The sequence below is a fragment of the Mirounga leonina genome, unplaced genomic scaffold, assembly GCF_011800145.1.
Source record: "Mirounga leonina isolate KUSES-001 unplaced genomic scaffold, KU_Mleo_1.0 Mir_126, whole genome shotgun sequence".
Taxonomy (NCBI): domain Eukaryota; kingdom Metazoa; phylum Chordata; class Mammalia; order Carnivora; family Phocidae; genus Mirounga; species Mirounga leonina.
The window spans coordinates 3,495,101-3,517,944 of record NW_023270314.1 but is presented as its reverse complement, the minus strand read 5'-3'; the positions used below and the strand labels follow the sequence as shown (position 1 = coordinate 3,517,944).

At 36.3% G+C, this 22,844-nt stretch overlaps 1 protein-coding gene across 1 annotated transcript in view; it reads left to right on the top strand.

The window, feature by feature from the left end:
- Positions 1-22,844, top strand: part of SYT1 (synaptotagmin 1) — a 466,909-nt gene that overhangs the window by 296,424 nt on the left and 147,641 nt on the right. Inside the window, exon 5 of the mRNA XM_035002083.1 lies at positions 19,713-19,897. Coding sequence (XP_034857974.1) covers positions 19,713-19,897 — 185 coding nt within the window. The remainder of the gene's footprint in view (positions 1-19,712; positions 19,898-22,844) is intronic.

The following is a 22,844-nucleotide window of genomic DNA, read 5'->3' as shown; positions in this document are numbered from 1 at the left end:
TTTTTTTTTTTCTTAACATATATTGCATTATTTGTTTCAGAGGTACAGATCTGAGATTCAACAGTCTTGCACAATTCACAGCGCTTACCAGAACACATACCCTCCCCAGTGTCTATCACCCAGTCACCCCATCCCTCCCACCCCACCCCCCACTCCAGCAACCCTCAGTTTGTTTCCTGCAATTAAGAATTCCTCATATCAGTGAGATCATATGATACATGTCTTTCTCTGTTTGACTTATTTCACTCAACATAATACCCTCCAGTTCCATCCACGTCATTGCAAATTCGCCGGCCCTTTTTATCTCGCTCATGAAAAATAAATCTTTAAAAGAGGTTGGGTCAATAAACCCAAACCATTTTTTTTGACCAGGAGATCTACACTACTGTTAAGAGTATGTGACTTTTCAAAAGTTTACTAACAGTAGGAATCCTTCCAAAAAGTTAATGCTAATTTCTCTGCCGAATGCAGAAGTAAAATGTTGCCCATCCAAATGTATTAATCCATGTTTCTCATTTATCCTGCACTTGAATTATATTCTGAGCAGCAATACTACAAAAACTTTGTACACAATATGAAGATACTATATTTTCCCTGTATATATCCATGAATCACCTTTAAATTAACTTTAAGGAATCTCAAAGCTTGCTACTGTAAACTAGTACCCTCTTCAGTGGAGACCATTTTACTCACAAAAACAGCTTCTAGCAACTGGCTAGGAGAATCTCTGTGTGGCCATGGCGAAGATAAATGACCTTGAAGATTTAGAGCAGTAGAGACAATTTTGTTAAATTTTGCCTCAACAGATATTTAGCAACATGTATCAAGATTGAATTTTACCTGAAGCTAAAGGAAATGTACTGAAGATGAAAATAACTCACTTTCAACCTTGTAGACAAAGATATTGAGATGTGGAAAAATAGCCAATCCCTATTCTTCTAAAAGTGTTCATCAGCATGTTTGATAGCTGGAAGTTTGGTTTTGATGATTAGCAGTCAGGTATTGAGGTTAAATGACATGTTTGTCTCATGGCTAATACTAACTAAATCTATCATCTTGCCAGTGGTTATTGCAATGAGGTCACACTTTTGGTGTAGAACAGACAGACACTAGGAATCTATCATCATCATCCCACGAGAACTATGTATGCTGTTAAGTGAACCAAGAAGGAAGGAAAGAAAAGCATCTCACTATTAACCTCAAATACTTTTAGAAATGGATATTTGTATCCATATCACTCTCATACATTGGGTTATGGCCTGGGGAAATGAAAACCCCTTGCTGTACATAGTGGATCAAAAAAGTAGGAAACAAACTAACTCAAATGTTTTAAGATGCATCACAGTGATATCTGCCTCTTTTCTTCTGATGCTTAGCATTTTATTTCCCTAAGGGCAAAACTCCTAAAAGGAGAAAAAGATCAACTTCTTAGATGAATCAAATTAAGCAGCTAATGTAAAAAGAGGTTATTTTGTTTTGCTACAAAAATAAACAAGATAGCTCATTCTCAGCCGACGACCAACTCCAAGTACATCTTTATTTTACGAATCCCTACGGATTGCACATTTAAGAACACTAAAGAATAAGGATTCTGATTTATTTGGTTTCAAAATGATTGTGACAGTGTGAGAAGGCAGAGTTTTGTGTTTGTTTTTCTGACTTAGCACCCCTCATTTCAAACAGTCCCAATGAAATGAGAATGCCAACCACACAAGGCACAGAGACGAGAGGCTGCCTGAAAGTGTCCCTGTCGTAAACCGTAATGGTCCTTCCAAGGATACAGAGTGTGACCGCCGTACTCCTTAGAAGATGCCACGTGGGAGGTCTCTGGGTAACCTGGAAGACAAATCATGTCCGGTGTACTTACTACATTGCTGTGGTTTTGAAGTTAGGCTATTTTGAGTCGAATCCATGAAATTCAAAGAACTGTGGAGATTTTTGCTATGATGTGCGCTGCAGTTCTCTTAGGAATAAACACTCAAAAAAAAAAAGAAAAGTTAAATCTAAAATGTTCCTAAGAAGAAACTTATGTAAAATCATAAAGAGATGCACAGGAAAAAAACAAGTTTGATTTCATACAGAAGTTACCTCTTGGGAAGAGAGAACGGAATGCAGTCAGCGGTGGTGAGAGGTGCCTCAGCAGTGCCTACCATCTTTTAGTTCTTCAGCTAGTGCGCGGTAAATGGACAGCATGCTGTTTTTTTCCTTTTTGCTTAGTTTTAATGATAAACTTTGAAAGAATTCATCAAGTCCATGTAGCAAAATGTGAAAATTGATAATAAAAAAGCTGAATATGAAACTGCATGTGCTGCGAAGGCAACTCTAAACATATGTTTAACAGATGAGGACAAGAAGGGAAAACGTGAAAAAGTGATTAATTGTTAAAGTGGTAAAACTACGGGACATTGGGGCAGAAATTAATCAGAGGTGATCTGAAGGCTTGGTGATGGAGAAAGGGAAAATATAACCTGAGGAGAACTGAAGCTTCTGTCACGTAAAAAGAAGGAAATGTTCAGTATAAATCAATTTAAACATTCAGTATCCAGCTGACCTTTGAACAACATGGGGGTTTGGGGCAACCCCCTACTCCCACACAGTCGGAAATCTATAGCTTTTGACTCACCAGAAACCTAACCACTAATAGCCTTCTGTTGCCTGGAAGCCTTACCGATAACATCAACAGTCAATTAACGTACTTTGTATATGTATTATGTACTACATATATTCTTACAATCAGGTAAGCCAGGGAAAAGAAAATGTTAAGAAAATCCTAAGGAAAACACATTTGCAGTAGTATAAAAAAATCCACATGTAAATAGACCCACACAGTTCAAACCAGTGTTGTTCATGGGTCAGCTCTCTAACCAGTTTGAACCTGGGCTTTCTCTTCCTCTTCTCTGTACTCACCAAATCATTTCCCATTTTTCCAATTAAAGAAAAACGCTTCATTTGGTATGCACATCTAGACTTAGTATTCATTGTACTATAAGAAAATACAATTCAGAGCTCTAAATTTAAGGTGAAAGCCCATTCGCAGTTTTTAAATATTACAAACAATAACGGGCATTGTATTGAATTTCCTACTTAGTGCATATTCGGAATTTGATGCGGCCTAACACCTGTAGGCTTAGAGCTTAAATTAGGAATGTAAAATAAGACAATGATTGAAGACATTTCTCACTTCTACAGTAACTATGCCATTACAAATCTCAGCTGTTTCTAAAGGTACTTGATTAGGTGGAGACATACAAGGCAAAGGCAAATACACCTCAGAAAGATTCACAAATGCCTATTTTTCCTACAGGCCTTCACAGCCAGAAAGAACAAAAACTTGCAAATCTCATTTGCAAGATTTTCCTTTGTTTTAATGTCACCGTTCCTTATTTCTCATGGCCTTGGATAAATTCAAATACAGGACTGTTTTGATAAAACTCAGAGTAGAACCTCTAATTTATCTACTATTGTTCTGGTGCATTTACTTCATTTTGATCCATTTCAGTCAAGCTTTCTTGTTTGCTCTGAAATTGCAAAGTACTCTGAGTATCGTTCCATGATTGGTTGAAGTAAATAAGCATTTAGAGAAAAAGGCTATTTCATTGAAATTCAAAGTAGACTTTAAAGACTTTGCTGTTGTTCTCTGGCCCCTAATAATGCAGGCAGTCATCAAGTTATAGAAATATTCTGAGAAGACACTTTCATCACTGGCATACTTCACATACACATCCCAAAACGCCTTCAGAAACAGAAGATGCTTCCTCAGAGAACCACAAATACCATAAAAGTCCCATTTTTCCGTAATTATACTCTACTAAGAAATTCAGATTTATGAAATCAAAGTTACCATAATACCCAGAATTTTCAAATCTATCCTAATACCCACAAAGTGACAGCAACTTCCCATGCTTCATTAACTCTGGGCCAGTTAAAATGAACTGTAAAATAACATTCTGTTCTGTTCTGGTAATCCCATCTTTCTGCTAAAACTCTGTCTTGTGCCTAGGATGATGCAAAGCAGTGAGGATCTTACATTTTCCACATCAGAACTTTCTCATATGGCTAAGCTCTTGCAGCTCCTAAATTTCATTTTGTTTTTCTGCACCCCACACTCCTCATTCAATGATTAAATCTCTTCGAAAGCTGAAATTCTGAACCCTTCCATTTCTATCTGCACGTTAGAATATTGTCCCAAGGAAAAATTCAACAATTTATTTGTACAGAAAGGTGTCATTGTTTTCCCACAGACTTGTGTCTCAAGCCATTCTGTTAAAGACAAAGAGGGATAATTTTATTATATTAAAATATCTGACCTTACTATGAGACGAAAGAATAAAGACTTATCTGGAACTCATTGCAAACTGCTAAGCATGGCTCAGAAGTCACCTCACTGTTGGGACTTGAGCCATCTCTGGCAGTCCCTCCAGTCCAACCCGACCCCACCTGTCATTGTTCTCTGGGGTGCTCAGGATTCTCATACTGCTATGCAGGTTCCCCAAACAGTATGAGTATACTTTAAAGCCACAGACTTAAAATCCAGTAAAGACACTGTAAGTGAAAGCCAGGCATGAAAAACAAAACTGCAGGCTAACCTTCATTGCTCGAAGACTTAACCATCTATGCTCTTTTAAAAATTTGCTGCTCTTTTTAAAATTCTTTCAATATACATTAGTTCTTAAAGTTAAGAGATTTCTACCTCTCTGCCTCCAATATTTTCAATCTCTTCTGCTACACTCTGTTATTTCCTCTCACTCTTCCTTCTCAGAAAATAGAGAACATGTTCTTAATTCTCATGTAAGCCTAAGATTTAAGTATTTTCCTTATTTTATACTGGATTGACTCCAAATTGTCTCTATTCCTTTCAAGTTGTAGAAGTTACATTGGGTCAATTTTCTTTTACTTTAATTTTTAGAGAGGCAAATAGAACAAAGTCTTTAGAGGAAACCCAGTGGGTTTTACAGTTCTAATCATTTTAAATATGTTTCCAAGAAATACTTTTATCTTGCCATTTGGGACAACATGGACGGACCTGGAGGGATTATGGGAGGCAAAGTGAGACCGAGAGACAAATACCGTATGATTTCACTTCTATGTGGAACCTGAAAAACAAATGGAAAAAAACAAAACAAACAGACTCATAGGTACAGGAAGCCAATTGTTGGTTACCAGAAGTCAGATAGGTTGTGTGGGGAAGGGGATTAAGAAGTACAAACTTCCTGGGCGCCTGGGTGGCTCAGTCGGTTAAGCGTCTGCCTTTGGCTCAGGTCATGATCCCAGGATCCTGGGATCGAGTCCCACATCAGGCTCCCTGCTCTGTGAGGAGCCTGCTTCTCCCTCTCCTACCCACTTGTGCTCTCTATCTCTGTCTCTCTCTCTCAAAAAATAAATAAAAATCTAAAAAAAAAGAAGTACAAACTTCCAGGTAAGTCATGGGGACATAATGTACAGCATAGGGAATATGATAAATAATACTGTAACATCTTTCTATGATGACAGATGGTAACTAGACTTATCATGGGGTAATTCTGGTAATAGATAAGAATACTGAATCTCTATACCTGGAACTAATAGGATATTGTATGTCACTTATATTTCAATAAAAATACTTTTAGAATAAAAAATATTAAATTTTAGAATAGAACTTTATATGTATTACTTATTGTTTAAAATGGGGGAAAGAATTAGCATTTTTTAACCCCATCTATGGTATTCAAATGTATTCAAATGTATCATCTCATGTAATCCTCACGATTAGTATTGTAGTATTATCCCCACTTTTCATGTAGAAGAATAAAGGCTCAAAGAAGACAAAGACTTACTGAATTTTAAACTCAGAGTTGAGGGGCACTTGGATGGCACAGTCAGTTAAGCATGTGCCTTTGGCTCAGGTTATGATCCCAGGGTCCTGAGATGGAGCTCCTGCTCAGCAGGGAGTCTGCCTTTCCCCATCCCTCTGCCCCATGGCTTGTGCTCTCTCTCTTGCTCACTCTCTCTCAAATAAATAAAATCTTTAAAAAAAATAAACTCAGTTGACTCCAAACCTCTAGTACCTTCTAGTATACTATGATGAGTTGAATACATAACATTTTAACTGATTTTCTAGGATTTTACTGTTTGTTATTTAATTTCACATTTATTAAAATTCACACATAAACATTTTTAAGTTAAAGACTCTATGAGGTCAATTAATCCAAATCTGTTCTGATCTACAAAAGCGAAACCTTTGTGTGTTGCTTTGTAACAGAGTAATCATGTTTCAGCCATCTGAGAAACTTCTTTTCCATTACTGTATATTGATTATGATTCTCACCAGTTGTGTTAAAAAGACTTTGTCTCTTTTTTTTTTTTTAAGATTTTATTTATTTATTTGAGAGAGAGAGAAAGCATGAGGTGGGGAGGGTCAGAGGGAGAAGCAGACTCCTCGCTGAGCAAGGAGCCCGATGCGGGACTCGATCCCGGGACTCCAGGATCATGACCTGAGCCGAAGGCAGTCGCTTAACCAACTGAGCCACCCAGGCGCCCCAACTTTGTCTCTTTATACCTTGCTTTTTCCCCCCCAAGGAGCCTATTTTGTTTTATAGCATAGTTGGACTTTTGCCTAGAAAATTATAAAATCACTCAAAACAAATAGTATTTATCTCATCTTTCTGAAGAAAAAGAAACTTCTCCTATCTAACTCCAACCTCATGACTCTTCTCTGATATTTTTCCAGCCGTAGGTGTTAGCATCTGCTGTTGTAGAATCTGCTTTTGATTGGTAGGGACTGGGGTGAGGACTAGAGCCAAGATCACTTTTTACATTAACTATTATATAATCATAGCACATGTCCGACTCCACGGGTTACTGGTACTTTATCAAAGAATGTACATCTTTAAGTTCATCTTCATCATGTTCACATTTGTATTTTTGAGATTGTCCCCGAAATTCTCATCCATACAACCCTTAAATAAAGCAACTGACACCATTCCCATTATGTAGGAACATGGAGACATCAACTGCTTTCCTTCTCTGCCACATTTTGAGAATTGCAGCAGAGATCAAGCTCTTCTGGAAATGTACTGCACTCCTCATACTATTAACCGCCTCTGCTCCCCATTTCACAATTTAGATGGCTGCTCAGGGACAATCAGAAAAAATGCAGAAGAACAAAATAGCTCCAAATAGTTTCCCCAGACTCTGTTCTCTCTACTCTCCCTCTCTTTACTCCCCCACATGTCAAATATGCACAGAGCAGCCTACAGAGGAGGTAGAGCAAATGGAAAAGAGAAAACCAAGGCATGAGGCAATACCTTGTGCTTTGAGAAGGACCAGGTATAAAGTTTGGAACACAGCATTCAAGGAGCGAGCTGAGCCAGGTTAGCACGAACACACAGTTTCTGCCCCTTTTGCAAGGCCCACAGTTACTTATTGCCCCTTTTGCAAGGCCCACTTTCTGAAGTTTCAAGCTATTTGTCTCAAATATGTGGTAGACTTCAAAGAACACTGATTTAAAAAATGATTTAGAGCAGTCAGTTGCCACTTATGAGTCAATGTGCTATACTTCTGAGGTCTGCTGTAAGCTTTTCAATAGGAGATAACATTCTCCATTTCTTGGTCGTATTTTTTCCCTCAAGATCCTTCTTCTGATGATCTCTTGATCCTGAGACATACTCCTTAAGTGCTCTGCAATTTTTTCCCTTTCTGTCCATCAATAATTTAAAGTAAACATTCTTTTCAAAGAGAATAGTGTGACCCTCAGATTACTCACATCAGCCCACTAAATTCTCTTTTTTAATTCTTTCACTTCAAAGCATTAAGATGAACTTCAAACATAAAATTTTACATTGTTTGAAAGGCATTTGCCTGAATATGTTAAGTAATGTATCCACTATTTTTCCAAGAATCTTAAGAGGCCACTAGCATAGTAAGATTATTATATTTCTTCCAGGCAGTATCTGGATCTAGTGATCCTCTAATATTTGCACAGTGACCTGGTTCTTGACTTTGATGGTTACATGTAAGTACCGAAGAAAAACAAAACAAAACAAAACAAAAACATAGGTATTGCTTCCAGTAAGTTTCATAGTTTTTAATCTTTAAAGGAAATTCTCTATCTCACTATTTTACTAAATCATACTAAGATATAAAGTACAGCTATAGACTCCTAGCCCGTTTTCTTGAAGATTATGGGCAGAAACAGCACAAATTAGGGGCCTGGGTGGCTCAGTCGTTAAGCGTCTGCCTTCAGCTCAGGTCATGATCCCAGGGTCCTGGGATCGAGCCCCGCATCAGGCTCCCTGCTCCGCGGGAAGCCTGCTTCTCCCTCTCCCACTCCCCCTGCTTGTGTTCCCTCTCTCACTGTGTCTCTCTCTGTCAAATAAATAAATAAAATCTTTAAAAAAAAAAAAAAAGAAACAGCACAAATTAATGAGTAAGACATACTAGAGCTTAATATGGCATTGGAAGGATTTAAATAGTAAAGGACCAAAATTGTGATCCTGGGTAAATTTAAATCTTAATCATCACTGACTGATTTGAAACAGGAAGAATCAGAGCTTGGATTAATAGAAAGAGCTTGATGGTTCAAAGGACTGAGTTTGAGGTTGGGCCATGATTTTTTCCCAGGATCTTTGGATAGTCACAGTATTTCTGGTACCTTAAATTTTCCATTTATGAATGAAGATCATAGTACTTAAATGAAATAATGAACTCTATGTTGTAAATTACTCAGTGGAAGCATATTACATACATTCAAAGTTGGTTTTTAATAAAAATGATTATAATTTTAAAATGTAAATAATTATTGAATAAAAAACACTGAATTCAAGGTAGCTTTTTAAGTCACTTAAAATAGTTGGCCAATTTGAAGGAAAAAAAAAAAAAGCAGTATCCAAGAGCATATTGTTGTTCATGCTTAAGCACCACAGAATTGAGTATAATCAAGCAAAACCTACCATTTTGCCAGTAGAAAGAATAAAATTCTTGCCACTGGTATCTTTACTGCTGCGTTAAAACATTCACCTCAGGTAGCGTTAGCTGGCTAATTATTGAAAATACAAGGCAGTGCATATTATGTTTATTTCCATTAGTACAAATTTTAATATTATTCTAATGCTGCTCACATTATTTGAATAAAAACCAATTGTTTGGCCACTGTGATTTTAAAGAACTATTATTTATTCTCCCCCAAATTTTGATTTATTTATTCTATTATTTATCCATGAATAGCTTGAACACTACAAAATGCTTTGCCTTTCAGTTTTTTGACAGCAATCTTTATTTTAGAATGCTACCCTGACATTCTGCTGTATCATTAGGGCAGAGCATGTCAAATATGCTGGTAGTTGTAGTATCCATACAAAATTGCTTGTATTTCATCTTTTATTTACTCTATCTTTGAGAGTTTTCTTTTTCAGTCAAGTTTTAAGCATTTTCAACTTATGAAATTTAACAGGACTTGCTGGCAAATAAAAATAACTGGCATTTAAAACCATCCCTCATGTTACCCACCATACTGAGTACTTTGCATATTACAAATTTACATGTCACAAATCACTTACAGAGTTTATATCAGAGTCTCTTCTCTCCACCCACCTCCCATATTATAGATGTTGAATCTGAGGTTCAGAAAACTTTAACGTGGATCAAATTTATTTGGCAATTTTAGTGGCAGAACTTGGAGTCAAGATTCCTGATCTTTCTTATATCTGATATTGCCCATTAATGTTATGATTATAACCAGATTCAAAGCGTCAAAAGAAAACCAAATACCAACTGAATCCAAATCCAAAAGATGTTTATTGTGAAGACTTTTAACACACAAGAAGAAAGTTAGCTTCCACTAGGGGAAGAAAAACCTGAGACATACTCCTTTTCAGTTTTGAACTTGGAAATCAGAACTCAGGAGAGACATGCTACAAATTTGATAGGATAAATGGATTTCCCTTTAACCACAAAATTGTGTTGTCCACAGCATGACTGAAAACTGTTACAAACTTCCAAAAGCTTCCGAACTGATTAGCCCGTGAATCGCCTTCGCCTCTGCCAACTTACCTGGCATCCCTGTTTACCAATGCACTTGTCCCCAGAGCCTGCAGACAGCAAGCTCTCTGGCTGACTGGAGCCTTATCTAAATCCTCTGGAAGTCCTGCTGGGGCTTATCTCTGCCTGAAGACCCAACATCATTTTCCGTGTCAAATTTCAGACATTCCAATATTGTGAAGATATGGATGACTTTGCCTTATCGTTGCAAGCAGACTATTATTAGAGACATTTTGTAAAATTAATTATTTGATTAATACCTGTGCAGATAAAATGGCCTTCAGTCAACAAACTTTTGTTATCAAGACAAATCATTGCATTCAACAAGAAACATCAATAACCTTACTAAGTTATTCAACAGGGGCTGCGAGTGTGTTCCGTAGCACAGTACCCACCAAAATCACATCAACAGATAGAGGTTCTGGTAAAAATTTCCCAATGTACAGGTTGTGATTTCATGCTTTTTCAAAGCAACATATTTTACTGACAGTTTTTTAATGTACTAACAGTTTTTTAAAATGATTTTGTGCTTTTTAAAGCACTATATTTTACTGAAGTTTTTAAATATATTAACAGTTTTTTAATGTATTAACAGTTTTTTTAGAGAGGCAGATTTCCCATTTTATTAAGTTTTAAGGTTTTTAAAAAGTAATTCTAAATAAGTGTTCATTTGATGAGTAAGATTGCTTTGACTACATAATGGAATCAGAGTCAAGCCAAAGACCCCATTTAATTTGACATTTAATATGCTGTCCGGTGTTGTTCACAATTTTCTTCATGTATATTATCATGAAGAATCATGTCACCTCTGCCCAGCTGGACTATAAGCGGTTTAAGTAGATTATTTCAAACTTGTTCATTATTCCTTCAATGTCCTGAGCATTAATGTGTTAAATAGACACTCAGATGGATGAGTGAATGAATGAATGAATAAATGAGCCTCTCTCTTACATTACTGTTTACACAATCCATCTGCCTTAATGAGTAGCTAACTCTACTCAATGGCTTGGATCATTTTTACAACCTATTTACACAGATATATCTTCCAGTTTGCTTTCTGTCAGGAGCAATATTGAAAAAGCTAAACAGAACTATAGAAGAGGAGAATGTGAAATGTGTTAAGAGGGTAATTCTGAAGGCTATTTAGGGAAGGCTACATGTGTTTACTATAAGGAATTGTCTTTTCATTTACTGTGACAACGAAAGCCCATATAGATTCGTAAGTGTCTTGCTGAGAGCTTTGTTTAACAAGGTAGTCTAAAAACCAAAGGAAAGAAGAGAAGGAAGAATTAAGAAAGAAAAGGAGGGAGGGAGGGGAGACAGACAACAGACAAGAGGAGAGGGAGTCAAGAAGGAAGGAAGGAAGGAAGGAAGGGAAGAAAAGAACTCAAGTCCCCAAAATGCTATTTTCACTGTGTAGCATCTAGTTTTGGAGCTTGCCTCAAGACTCACCTCTTGCTTGGAGCCTTCACTGAACTCTAGGACCCATTACCTTACCCTTCCCTAACCTGCTGCCTACAGAGCCCACCTACTCTGAATTTTATGCTTAACACTGAACTGTCTATTTCCTTCTAGTTTTTTCCTGGAAGGTATTCTTTGCAAGCTCCTAGAGAGAAAGACCTGCCTTCTCTCTTCCCCCAGCATCCCCAGCACAGTATAAGCACATCGCAGATTACCAAGAAAATAAATAAAAGGTCAAATGACCAAATGAAGGATTAAGTTTTTTGTTTGTTTGTTTTAAATTCCCTCATCTTGGTGAATTTTACCCTGATGCTTCTGGGAAACGACTTTGTAATTTGGAATCCAACGGTCTTTTAGACTGGGACCTGTAATCTCTACAAGAGTACCACACACTCCCAGCTGTACAGAAATTTAAACACACAACACACGCCCTGTGCACACATGCACTTATATTTTCCCATCAAGACACTATAGATTTTGTCGTATTTTAAAAGAGCCATAGGGGCACCTGGGTGGCTCAGTTGGTTAAGCGACTGCCTTCGGCTCAGGTCATGATCCTGGAGTCCCAGGATCGAGTCCCGCATCGGGCTCCCTGCTCGGCAGGGAGTCTGCTTCTCCCTCTGACCTTCCCCCCTCTCATGTGCTCGCTCTCTCTCATTCTCTCTCTCTCAAATAAATAAATAAATCTTTAAAAAAATAAATAAATAAATAAATTAAAAGAGCCATATAATTCAACAGAGGCTTTGAACTCTAGCCTCAAGACTGAGTAAAAAGTTTGTTTAATACCCAGAAGCGAAGAATGCATAGTTTTGAAGCTGTTTCAGTCTGTAAGAGAAACTTTTCATTCTGACCTTTGACTGGTTGGTTTATTCTTAAGCCATATTCTGTGTGACTTCATACAGTGTTTTAAATCTCACATTTAATGTGTTGTCTCCAGAGGTGGTTAATGAGAATATTAATCCACATATTTCCAATGCTTTATTTCTATTTGCATTCTGCCATTTAGAAAAAGCCTTCAAATGCAAGGTTTATTTGGCTTGTTGCCAATTCTTGAAAAATTATCCTTGTGTGTTGAAAATTATTCATAAACAGTCTAAAAGTAAAGCTTTGCAGTAGCTTCTTTTTCTCACCGTTTAACAGTAGAATTATTTTTCACATTCTATTCTGCGTCTTGCATCAATGCCTGATGATCTAGAGAGACAGATTGTTTGGGGTAAACCTGGAAGTTGGCGAAAAGCTGCAGCAAACGTAAGATTGAAGAAATATGTAAGTTCTTCATTAGATGAATGATATAGACATTAGTGCAGCGATGGGGCACTCAGGACAAAACAGAGATGTGGCAAAGGTAGAAAAGGCTTGAAGTTATTGCTGAATTTCTGTAGTGGCCATAGCAACGCTATTACCTAGATCATCTTGAGGCTCTTGGCTGAAATATCTAGGACTGATGTAAATGCACAAGCTTCTATTTCTCAGAGAGGAAAATGCAGCCCATCTTGTGACAGAGAAATGGATTTTAGGTTGTTTCTTAATATCACGAATGGTAATGGAACCTGCCAGATAATGCAGAGCTGTCCTTGAAAGTGAAATCGAGACAGAAATAAAAAAACAGTGAGTTTTGCCCTCGATTTTATCCAAAACCCAATGAGTAAATGCACCAGAAGGTTGCCAGCCTAGGAGACTACAAAAGCTGACTACCCAGGGATGTGGCAGGAGAGTCAGAGCTGAGGAAATGTGACTGAGTAGCAGACCGAAGGAAAACATATTGGAGACAAAGCTGTACCTCAGAGACCATACCACCTTACTTGTACTTGAGCCCAAGAACATGGCTGTGTGGGTTTCTTTCAAGCCACCTAACATTTACTGAGCACTAAGCTGGCAGGACTGAGGCATTTTAGAGAACGGAAAAAATTAAAAAAAAAAAAAAAAGTCTATTCTATTTAGAAGTGAGAGCTTAGAATCAGGAAATCTAGAACCGGGCTCCTCTTGGCCATTGGGCACTTTGTGTAAGTTTTATAAAGCTTCTCTCCCCAACTGCTCATTCTGTAGGACTACTCTATCTGATGAGCAGACTTTGGATTTGGGGGGCATAAACGGGACACCCCGGGCTACTCTTCAGGAATAGTAAGATTTTCCCTTCATAAATGTATCCTCTGCAATACAAGGTGTTCTCAGTGACACTTGGCTCTATTAAAGAGAAGGAAATTCAGAGTGTCTACTTAAAAAAAAAAGTTTATAAGGGCTCCTTAAGTAAATAATTTTTACAAATTTGCTTAGTGCCAAAGCCCCCCCTTGGAGAAAAAAAATATTTTTTAATCTGAGAATAACATTTTTATTGTAAAAAAGAATATTTACTGCTCACTTTCATCAATAAACGTCCCCCTTAGAGCACTAAATTTGTACACGAGTGCACATTAAGCCACGGAGATTCTATCTGAAAACACCATATTATCCTCTAAGTACAGAGTTTGGCAAATTTAAGAAATTTACTTTTAAAAAAATAATTAAGACCTACTTTTTAACATGTAAGAAGTAAATAGTAAGCTTCATGATTATACAAACCATGCTTGGCACTGTATTACAGCCCTGTAAAAAATGCCAGGCAAATAGATGTTCAATAATAGCTGTTTAAATACTTAATTTTTTAAACTGCTTAACTTATGCCAACTCCTCATGCAAGAATGGCCTCTCTTGATAAAGGGAAATAGTTGTTTGGTTTTTCTCCCCCAACAGAAGACCTGCTAATGCAAATTTACTTCTAAATGGTTCCAAATTATTTTTTTGTGTTTTCATCAAATACCAGTATTCAATTCATGAACAGTCTACAAAGAGCTGAGTTTTGAGTTTTTAAGAAGTGAATTTCATGTGTAGGGTTATATTAAAATGCCTTTGATATATTTATACAGATTTGGATTTATTTTTCAATAAAACATCTTTTTATACTAGCCTAAATGACTCAATGTATTCCACTACATAGTCAATATTTCTCACTGGGTGGGAGGGGAAATTTTAGCAAACATACGTAGTACTTTTATTTTAAAATCCCTCAACGTGGACACTTTTGCTGAGCCTTGAGAAATAATATTTAAATGGACTGAAGAAGAGGAATAGCATTTCAAGAAAGAAGGAAGACATGGGGATAGAACTGAGCAAAGAGCAACGAGTGACTCTGTCACATGGAAGGTAACCTCCAGCCCACACCTTACAAGTAGAAATAGATGTAAAGGAAGCATAAAACATATGGAAGAAGAAATGGCACGACTTGCCCCTCAATCAGGCTTGGGAGAAAATTTTCCACATGGTTCCAAGATACAACAAGCAGGCAATCATTGAAGAACTAAGAGGAGTCATAAAGCTGGTTTGGTGAACTGGATTGAGATGACAGATTCATAGGAAACATTCTATAGGCAGTGGGAGATACAGTCCCAACGTATTTAAGAGGGAACAGAATGGATAACTGATGTAAAAGTTTAAGGCGTGGGAAAGAAGGCACTCAACAGTGAGTGAATGTGAAAATGAACAAGGGGCTAAGAACTTGGAATAAGAACTCCATTTAAAGACTCGGGAATGGGAAAGGAAAGAGGGAAAATGTCAGATCCATACAAGATGATGCTGGTAAGGGCAGCAGAAACAACAGCAGAAGGAAACTTCAAAAAGGAATATATGATCAAGATTTTCTCATACCATGGACAATGTTGTTTGTGTTCGGCCACAGGAAAACCATTGGTTATCTTTGAGGGTGCCTTGGTTACAATGTTAGTGTCATGAGAATGGTTGCAGAAGGGATAGGTCAAAGCTGTGAATGAGAAGATCATAGAAAATATAGAAATAGCCCACACTAATATTCCAACTGTAGAATCATCTATATGCAGAACATCACAAATCTCTTGAGGTCTGATTTCTATCTCTTGAGATTTTGATCGCTGCTATGATGAATTACCACAAATGTAAAACTACACAAATTTACTATTTCTTCATTCTGGAGGTCAGAAGTTCAAAATAGGTTTCATTAAGCTAAACCCAAACTGTCAGAAGAGCGGATTCCTTTTTTAATCCCCATTTTTGAAATTAACAAATAACATTGTCTAAATTTAAGATGTACAGTGTAATGATTTGATATATGTATATATTATGAAATAATTACCACAATTGGGCTAGTTAACACAGCCTTCACCTCACATGATTGCATGTGTGTGTTGTAAGAACATTCAAGATCTACTTTCTTAGCAAATTTCATCTATATATACAACACAGTCTTGTTAGCTGTAGTCACCATGCTATATATTAGATCCCCAGAACTTATTCATCTTATAATTAAAAGTTTGTACTTTGGCCAACATCTTCCCATTGATCCCACTCCCCAACCCCTGGTAACCACCATTCTACTCTTTGTTTCCATGAGTTCTCCACTTTTATAGGTTTCACATTTAAATGTGCTCATACAGGACTGGTCTGTATGACTTCCATCACAGACTTTTTTCACTTAACATAGTGCCCTCAAGAGTCATCCATGTTGTCACAAATGGCAGGATTTCCTTATTTTTTATGCCTGAATAATATTCCAATTTTATACATTTATACATTTTCTTCATCCCTTCATCCATTCATGGACACTTAAGTTGTTTCTTTATCTTGGCTATTATGAATACTGCAGTGAACATAGGGGTGAATATACTACTGTAAAACAGCAAATTTTTTTTCCCTTGGGTGTATACCCAGAATGAGACTGCTAGATTATATGGTAGTTCTCTTTTTAATTTTTTGCGGAACATCGATACTCTTTCCATAATGGCTATATGAACTGACACCTTCTTAAAACTGTAGGGGAGAATCCATTTCCTTGCCTTTTCCAGCTTCTAGAGGCAACTACATTCCTTGGCTCATGGTTCCTTCCTCCCTCTTCAAAATCAGCAGCATAGAATCTTCAAATCTCTGATTCTGAAAATCCTGCCTGTCTTTTTCACTTGTAAGGACTCTAGTAATTGCATCAGTTCTATCTGGATGTAACCCAGGATAACCTCCCCATCTCAAGATCCTAAATCACATTTGAGAAGTCCTTTTTCCTGTGTACAGTAACCTATTCATGGGTCCCAGGGGATAGCATGTGGACATTTTGGAGGAATTCGAATTCTGCCTACCACAAAGTCTAAGTTAAAACATCAAAAGCAGTTTAGAATTGACTTTGATTAAATCTTATGCATCAGTTTACCTTTGGGTTAAACAATATGAGATTAATTTATTAACTTGAAAATGAAAATAACATTTTTAAAGGAAAGCTTTTACACTAATCTATTATTTTCTGCTGAAAGGTCTTTAAGTTAAATGTTAAAATTGTTATAAAATTTCCATTTAATCATAGTTGGGTGACAGTAACAATAAGCTAATAGCTTTCTGCCAATAGCAATATTTTGATGAGCCCATTTTTTATTGATGCCATACTTTATATTATGGAAATCACTCTTGGCAACATCTTCTGCTCTTATTTATTTTTACTGGTTTTTTAATACAGAATGTTTTATTAAAAAAGGTTTCAAAGCTAAAGATGTTTCCCTTTGTATACATTTAAAATATATTTTTTTTAGCTAATAAAGATATATTTGAATTTCTCAAACTATTTCATCTATAGTTTTTCCTCTGTATAAAGTTTTTCTTGTATAAAATTGAAGGGATAATGAACACAACTGCTCTAAATATTAAGTGAGCTAATGAATGTAAAAACGGTAGCAGCTGCTTGCCCATATTAAGTAGGTCTTCCATCAATTTTTAGCTTAATAGAAAATATATAATATTTTTTTACCCATACTGAAACATTTCTATAACTACTACTAATGAATAATACTATAGATGGTGTTTCTCACCAAACTTACCAATTCAAGTATTTGGTTGATCTCCACAGAATTTAAGATGAGAATTCAATTCAAATAACTCAAATTAAAAATGGTGGTTTATATTCCAAATATCAGTTCAGTCAGGCTTTCATAGGTAGGGGTACACAAAATGATAACCTTAAGGTTTTTTTAATTCTATCTAAAGGTGCCAGTAAATTGTGAGGAAAATTTTGTGAGTTTCATATATTCAATATAGATTATTCAAAGTTAGAAATTAAGCTATTTGGGAGATCAAACCTAGAATATGGCAGCACTTTAAAAAATAAAAATCACAAAATAAAATTTTCTCAATGGTTATAATTTACCTTCAAGTTGCACTAGTTAAGATTTCCCCCTGTAATCCTATGTCCCTATGTCTTTAACTCCTTGTGATTAAATAATGTTGCTGTGCTTTCGCTATTTTCTTTCTGTGAAGTTGTCAAATGATCTCTGTCTTGTCCTGTGTAATTTAAGAGACTTTTATGTAACTCTCTGAGAGACTATCACACAAGTCCAACTAGAAGAATAATTTACGAGGTTCAAAATGAAGGGTCATTATTAATACTGTCTGAACTGCAATGAATATGTAGACTCTCTCGTTCATGCGTGGCAGGGTTTTAACTAGATCAAAAGAGGTATAAGGTTTTAAATGAGGTGTTATGAATGATATCATTGGTTACATACGTTTAATTAACATTTTTAAAAATATGATTGTTTAAGGAGATTAGAGAACATAAGAAAACATGGTGTTTGGTGTGGGCTTATATATTACTTTCCAATATTTCTTTGGCTGAAAACACAATTTCAGAAGTTGTGCTTTTATATGTCCTAAGGCTAACCTTTATTAGCCAACCGTAAGCTGGAATAACACGCATAGTAAGTGTTCGACAACAAAAGCTAAATGCAGAAGGACAGCAAAGAGTGGGGTTTTCTGAGTTTTGAAGAGAGGTTAATTTTTAAGTGCCTCTGCTCTACCGAAGTAGTCCTGACTTCTGTTCAGCAATCATTGATCCTAATGATGTTTATGTAGCTAGAAGAAAATAGTACTTTTTCTTACCATTTCAGTGTCCAGTGTCTCTTCTTAATTACATCAGGCAAATCTAATTACTTCTTCTGATCAATCTCAATAGTTAAATAAATCCTTTCCGGGCAAAGTGCAATCTTAAATATTTCCACAAGAGCTTTTTTTATAATATAAGCACATGGTATAGGATACACCAAATAAGAAACGAGAATCACTTTTAGTAGATGGACAACTGTAATAGAAAAATGTTTTTATGTTTATTTATATATGCTCTATTATTTTAAAGAGCTGATAAATCTGAAGCCTTTTTACTAAAAAATCATCTCTTCCTCTCAATTTCCCCTAGCATATCCCCTGAACTTCCGTGTTTTTTTTTAATATGTATTTATTAGTGTACATGTTTATGTCCCCACATATACTTGGAGTGTTCCACATTACCCATAATACTTAGCTGTATGCCTTGAAAATAGATAGCTAACATCGAGCTCCTGCTATGTGCTGGATGCCATTCTAAAAGTTCTTGTGTATTAACTCCCTTAATTTTCAAAGGAGACGAAATAGGTACCACTATTATCTTCACTTTTTAGAGAAGGAAACTAACTCAGAACAGTTAAGCAATCTAGCCAGAGTCACACAGCCTGAAAGTGGCCATCCTGAATCAAAGCCTGGTTTCAGATCCACTGAACATAACCATTGCCCTGCGTCTGCAGACCCTGAGCAGGTAAATGTCCTACTTTTAGAGTGGGTGACTTTCAGAGCACCAAGTACTTCTTCCTCACCTTTATTACATTATATTTGTTTTCTCTGGTTATTCAATTGATGTCCGCCCCTCCCATTATACCCAGAACATATCGATAGAACCTCTAGTATTTAACAGATGAGTAATAGCAGCTAATATTTATTAAGCATTTACCATGTGCCAGGAAATGCATCTTATTTTAATCTTCAGGAAGTCTATGATACCTACCAATTTACCTCCACTTTAGAGATGAGGATACGGAGGCGGAGGAAAATTAGATGACTTGCCCAAGATCACAGAGCTAATAAATGATAGAGCCAGGATTTCAACTCCAAGGCCAAACTCCAGAGCTGTGCTCTGGATGAAGGAAGGAATGGATGAATGGAAATCTAGCTTGGAGGAAGGCATATTTGACATGTACAGAAGGGTGAAGTAGAAACAGAAACCACCATCCGGGCAGGGGAAACACGGGTAACATGATACAGAACAGTGTGTCTGGAGCGCTCAATAAATACAAGTTAACCAGTGAATACTTTTGTAGCCAATTGGTGAAAAGGCTTGTACATGAAATGTTTATTACTAATGCCTTCTACATCTTTCTTTCTTTCAGTGCCACCATGGGCCTTAATCGCCATAGCCATAGTTGCTGTCCTTTTAGTCCTGACCTGCTGCTTTTGTATCTGTAAGAAATGTTTGTTCAAAAAGAAAAACAAGAAGAAGGGAAAAGAGAAGGGAGGGAAGAATGCCATTAACATGAAAGATGTGAAAGACTTAGGGAAGACCATGAAAGATCAGGTAATGTCTTCATTCTGTATTACGTCTTTGATGATTTTATTAAAAGTTAATAAATGGCTTATTATTTTATACCAGATAAGTATAGAAGTAAACAACTTCTGGACAGATGTCACTGTTGTCAAAAATGCTTTGCAATCCTTTCATTCATTGCTCAACGTCCCAAAGTGCAATGAAAACATTTGGTAGGGTTTTCCAGGCTCCTAAGCATCTGACCCAGAAAAGGGCATCGACGACTGGCAGGGTCATCTTGACAGGCCCAGCAGACTGGAATGATGCCTGAGTATTTGGATTACATCTGTTCAGCCAGTTTTAATTGCATTTAGAGTTAGAGAAACAGAATCGAGAGTATCTGAATGCTTTCCCTCTTGGGCAGGGTGCCTTTCTCACATTACCACTGTTCATAATCACTGTTAAATCACTCAGACTTATGGCCGTTTATCACACTAGATGAAAATTACCATTCCTATAGATCCATCCACCTCAATAATAGGCGCTCAGGAAGAGTGAGTTAAACAGTGAGTTAAAAGGGAGAGAATTACGAGCTAGTCCTAAAGAACAGGGCATAATTTTAGGGCAAAATTCTTGTTTGGAAGAATTTTAGGGATAATGAAACCACAACACAGGTTATGGAACCCATCTGGCTGGGTTATCTTCCGGAGTCTCAGTAAGCTATTTGGATGTTCTTTACATCGTGGTCTATTTTTATTAAATTAACTGGATGATTTGGTTCAGAACAAAGTTTACTATTAATAGTTATAATTAAATGCCTCTTCAATATTTTTTAATCATTTTCATACTGGATATCTTTAAAGAATATTTAATTCATATTAACATAAAGGTAGAGCTTTTCCATAGAAAGAACACTTTCAATTATCTTTGTTTCCTTTCAAATAATTCAAAAGTTTTATTTATTCCCAAATAGCAACATACATTGACAGTTTTTTTTTTATTTTTCTAAATGAATTAATTACTATTAATTGAACTCTTGACTAGGTGAATCTTCTTAAGAACAATTTAGTCAAGGAGGGCATTTTTAGCACATTTGCATAGTTTCCTAGTTAACCATCCACTCAGGGCACCAACTCCATTCCCCAGCTTGAGATTTAAACACCTTTTCTCAAAGATCCTGTAATGTCTGTTGACAACAATTTCACAAAGGCTCTTCTGCACTCACTCAACTTTTGTTTGGTTTCAAAGCTACAGAATGTATGCAGTGCCTGCCTCACACTCAGATTTGTCCTGAGCTCAGAACAACAAGGTTTACATTCTTCTGAGTTTCTAATCACAGCCACAGAATTTCGACCATAGGGTTCTTTTTTTTTTTTTTAATTCTTATGTTCATAGGGTTCTAATAAGGCTTTTTCTCTTCTGTTAATTTGTTACATAAAAACTACAATTTGAAAACAGGTCTTGTTTATTTCAACATTTTCAATAACAAGTAGACCTTGACAGAGATTTCTTTAAACAGTTTATTGGGAGATTAGGTGTAAGAACAATGTGCTAGATGGACGGGGACTGAATAATTTGTATGTGAATTTCAGCTCTATCTAAGCAACCATTTGAGAACACAGCCCTATCATTTTCGTAACTATAATATAATGCAAATGTAATTTTCCCATATACAAGAATTAACAATTAAAAGCACTACATAATGTTAGATTATAACTACAGTATTTTTTTTCTAGCATAAGAAATTTGTTTTCTTCTTTGTGGAATTTGTTCTGTATGATGTAAGATTGTAATTTATAGTATAATAGTGGTGTTTATTACCCCTGTAATGACCTGGATAAATGACCAAGATCTCAAAATACTACATACAGAGAATTGATGGTGGTTAATTTTTCAATGATCATCTATTCCTTTGGATGAGAGAGGAAGAGAAAATAAGTCAAATAAGGAAATATTGGTAGGAAATCAGTGACAGTTTACAGTGATCTACTATTACAACAAAGTATTTAGGATTTCAACCACTCAAAAAGATCTCATCATTTTAAGTAAATTACTTGTCTATGTAGGATTTTATAGATCTTACTTTAATTTATGAACTATTAAATGTACAAAATGAAATGATTTGGACAAGCAAAAATAGGCCTTATCGGTAAACAGTTATATAACACTAGCTTATGCTACTTTTTAAGGCACGCAATAGTAGCTAATAATGGGTTCTATTGTTTTATGAAGAGGAAGGATGAAGAAGCAAAATAGAATGTGCAGTTTTAAGAAGTACATCACATGGTGACCATTCAATCATCCAACTTCAGAACAGCCTAAGTTTTGAAATTCAGTAAAATTCTTAACTAATTACATTTTCAGAATATTTTAAACAGCGTATTGATGGGAACGTGAGGAAAACAAATGTAGTCAATGGCTCTCATTGAAAAACACAACAGATGTGAGAGGCATTTTAGACATGATTTCTTAAGATACATAGGCTCTAGGCAACCAGGAAGTTTTCACCATTTCAATGTATGTAAGAATGGACAGAAATTCAAATTCCAATGTTCATGGCTAACTGTCTCTATGTTAAAATTTTATAATCAACAGACTTCTAAAACTCCATAATGACAACAAACTCACTAGTAACAGTGTATTTATATAACATAAGATTTATATATAAAGGTTTTGTGTCTGTTTTTAATTCCTGGAAGCTTGAGAACACTGAAAATGCAGAGGGACGGTATCAAGTTGCAAAGTGATGGGTCTGGAAAGGTCATTTCTCCATGGGTTTTGCTCATGTGTGTGGATCTTTTAATTTTTATTTCTTCCTTCTATGTCCTCCTTATCTGTGTTATGTCTCATGACTGTTCTGGAACCCCCCCTTGCGGTAGGTCTCCTCTGCTCTTTAGAAACCCCTCGTCAACGCTCCAATACATTTAGTGGCCTGGCAGCTGGGGTTCCACAGCTCAGGGTGTACCATTCTGACACACATCAAGAGGCTGAACTAAAT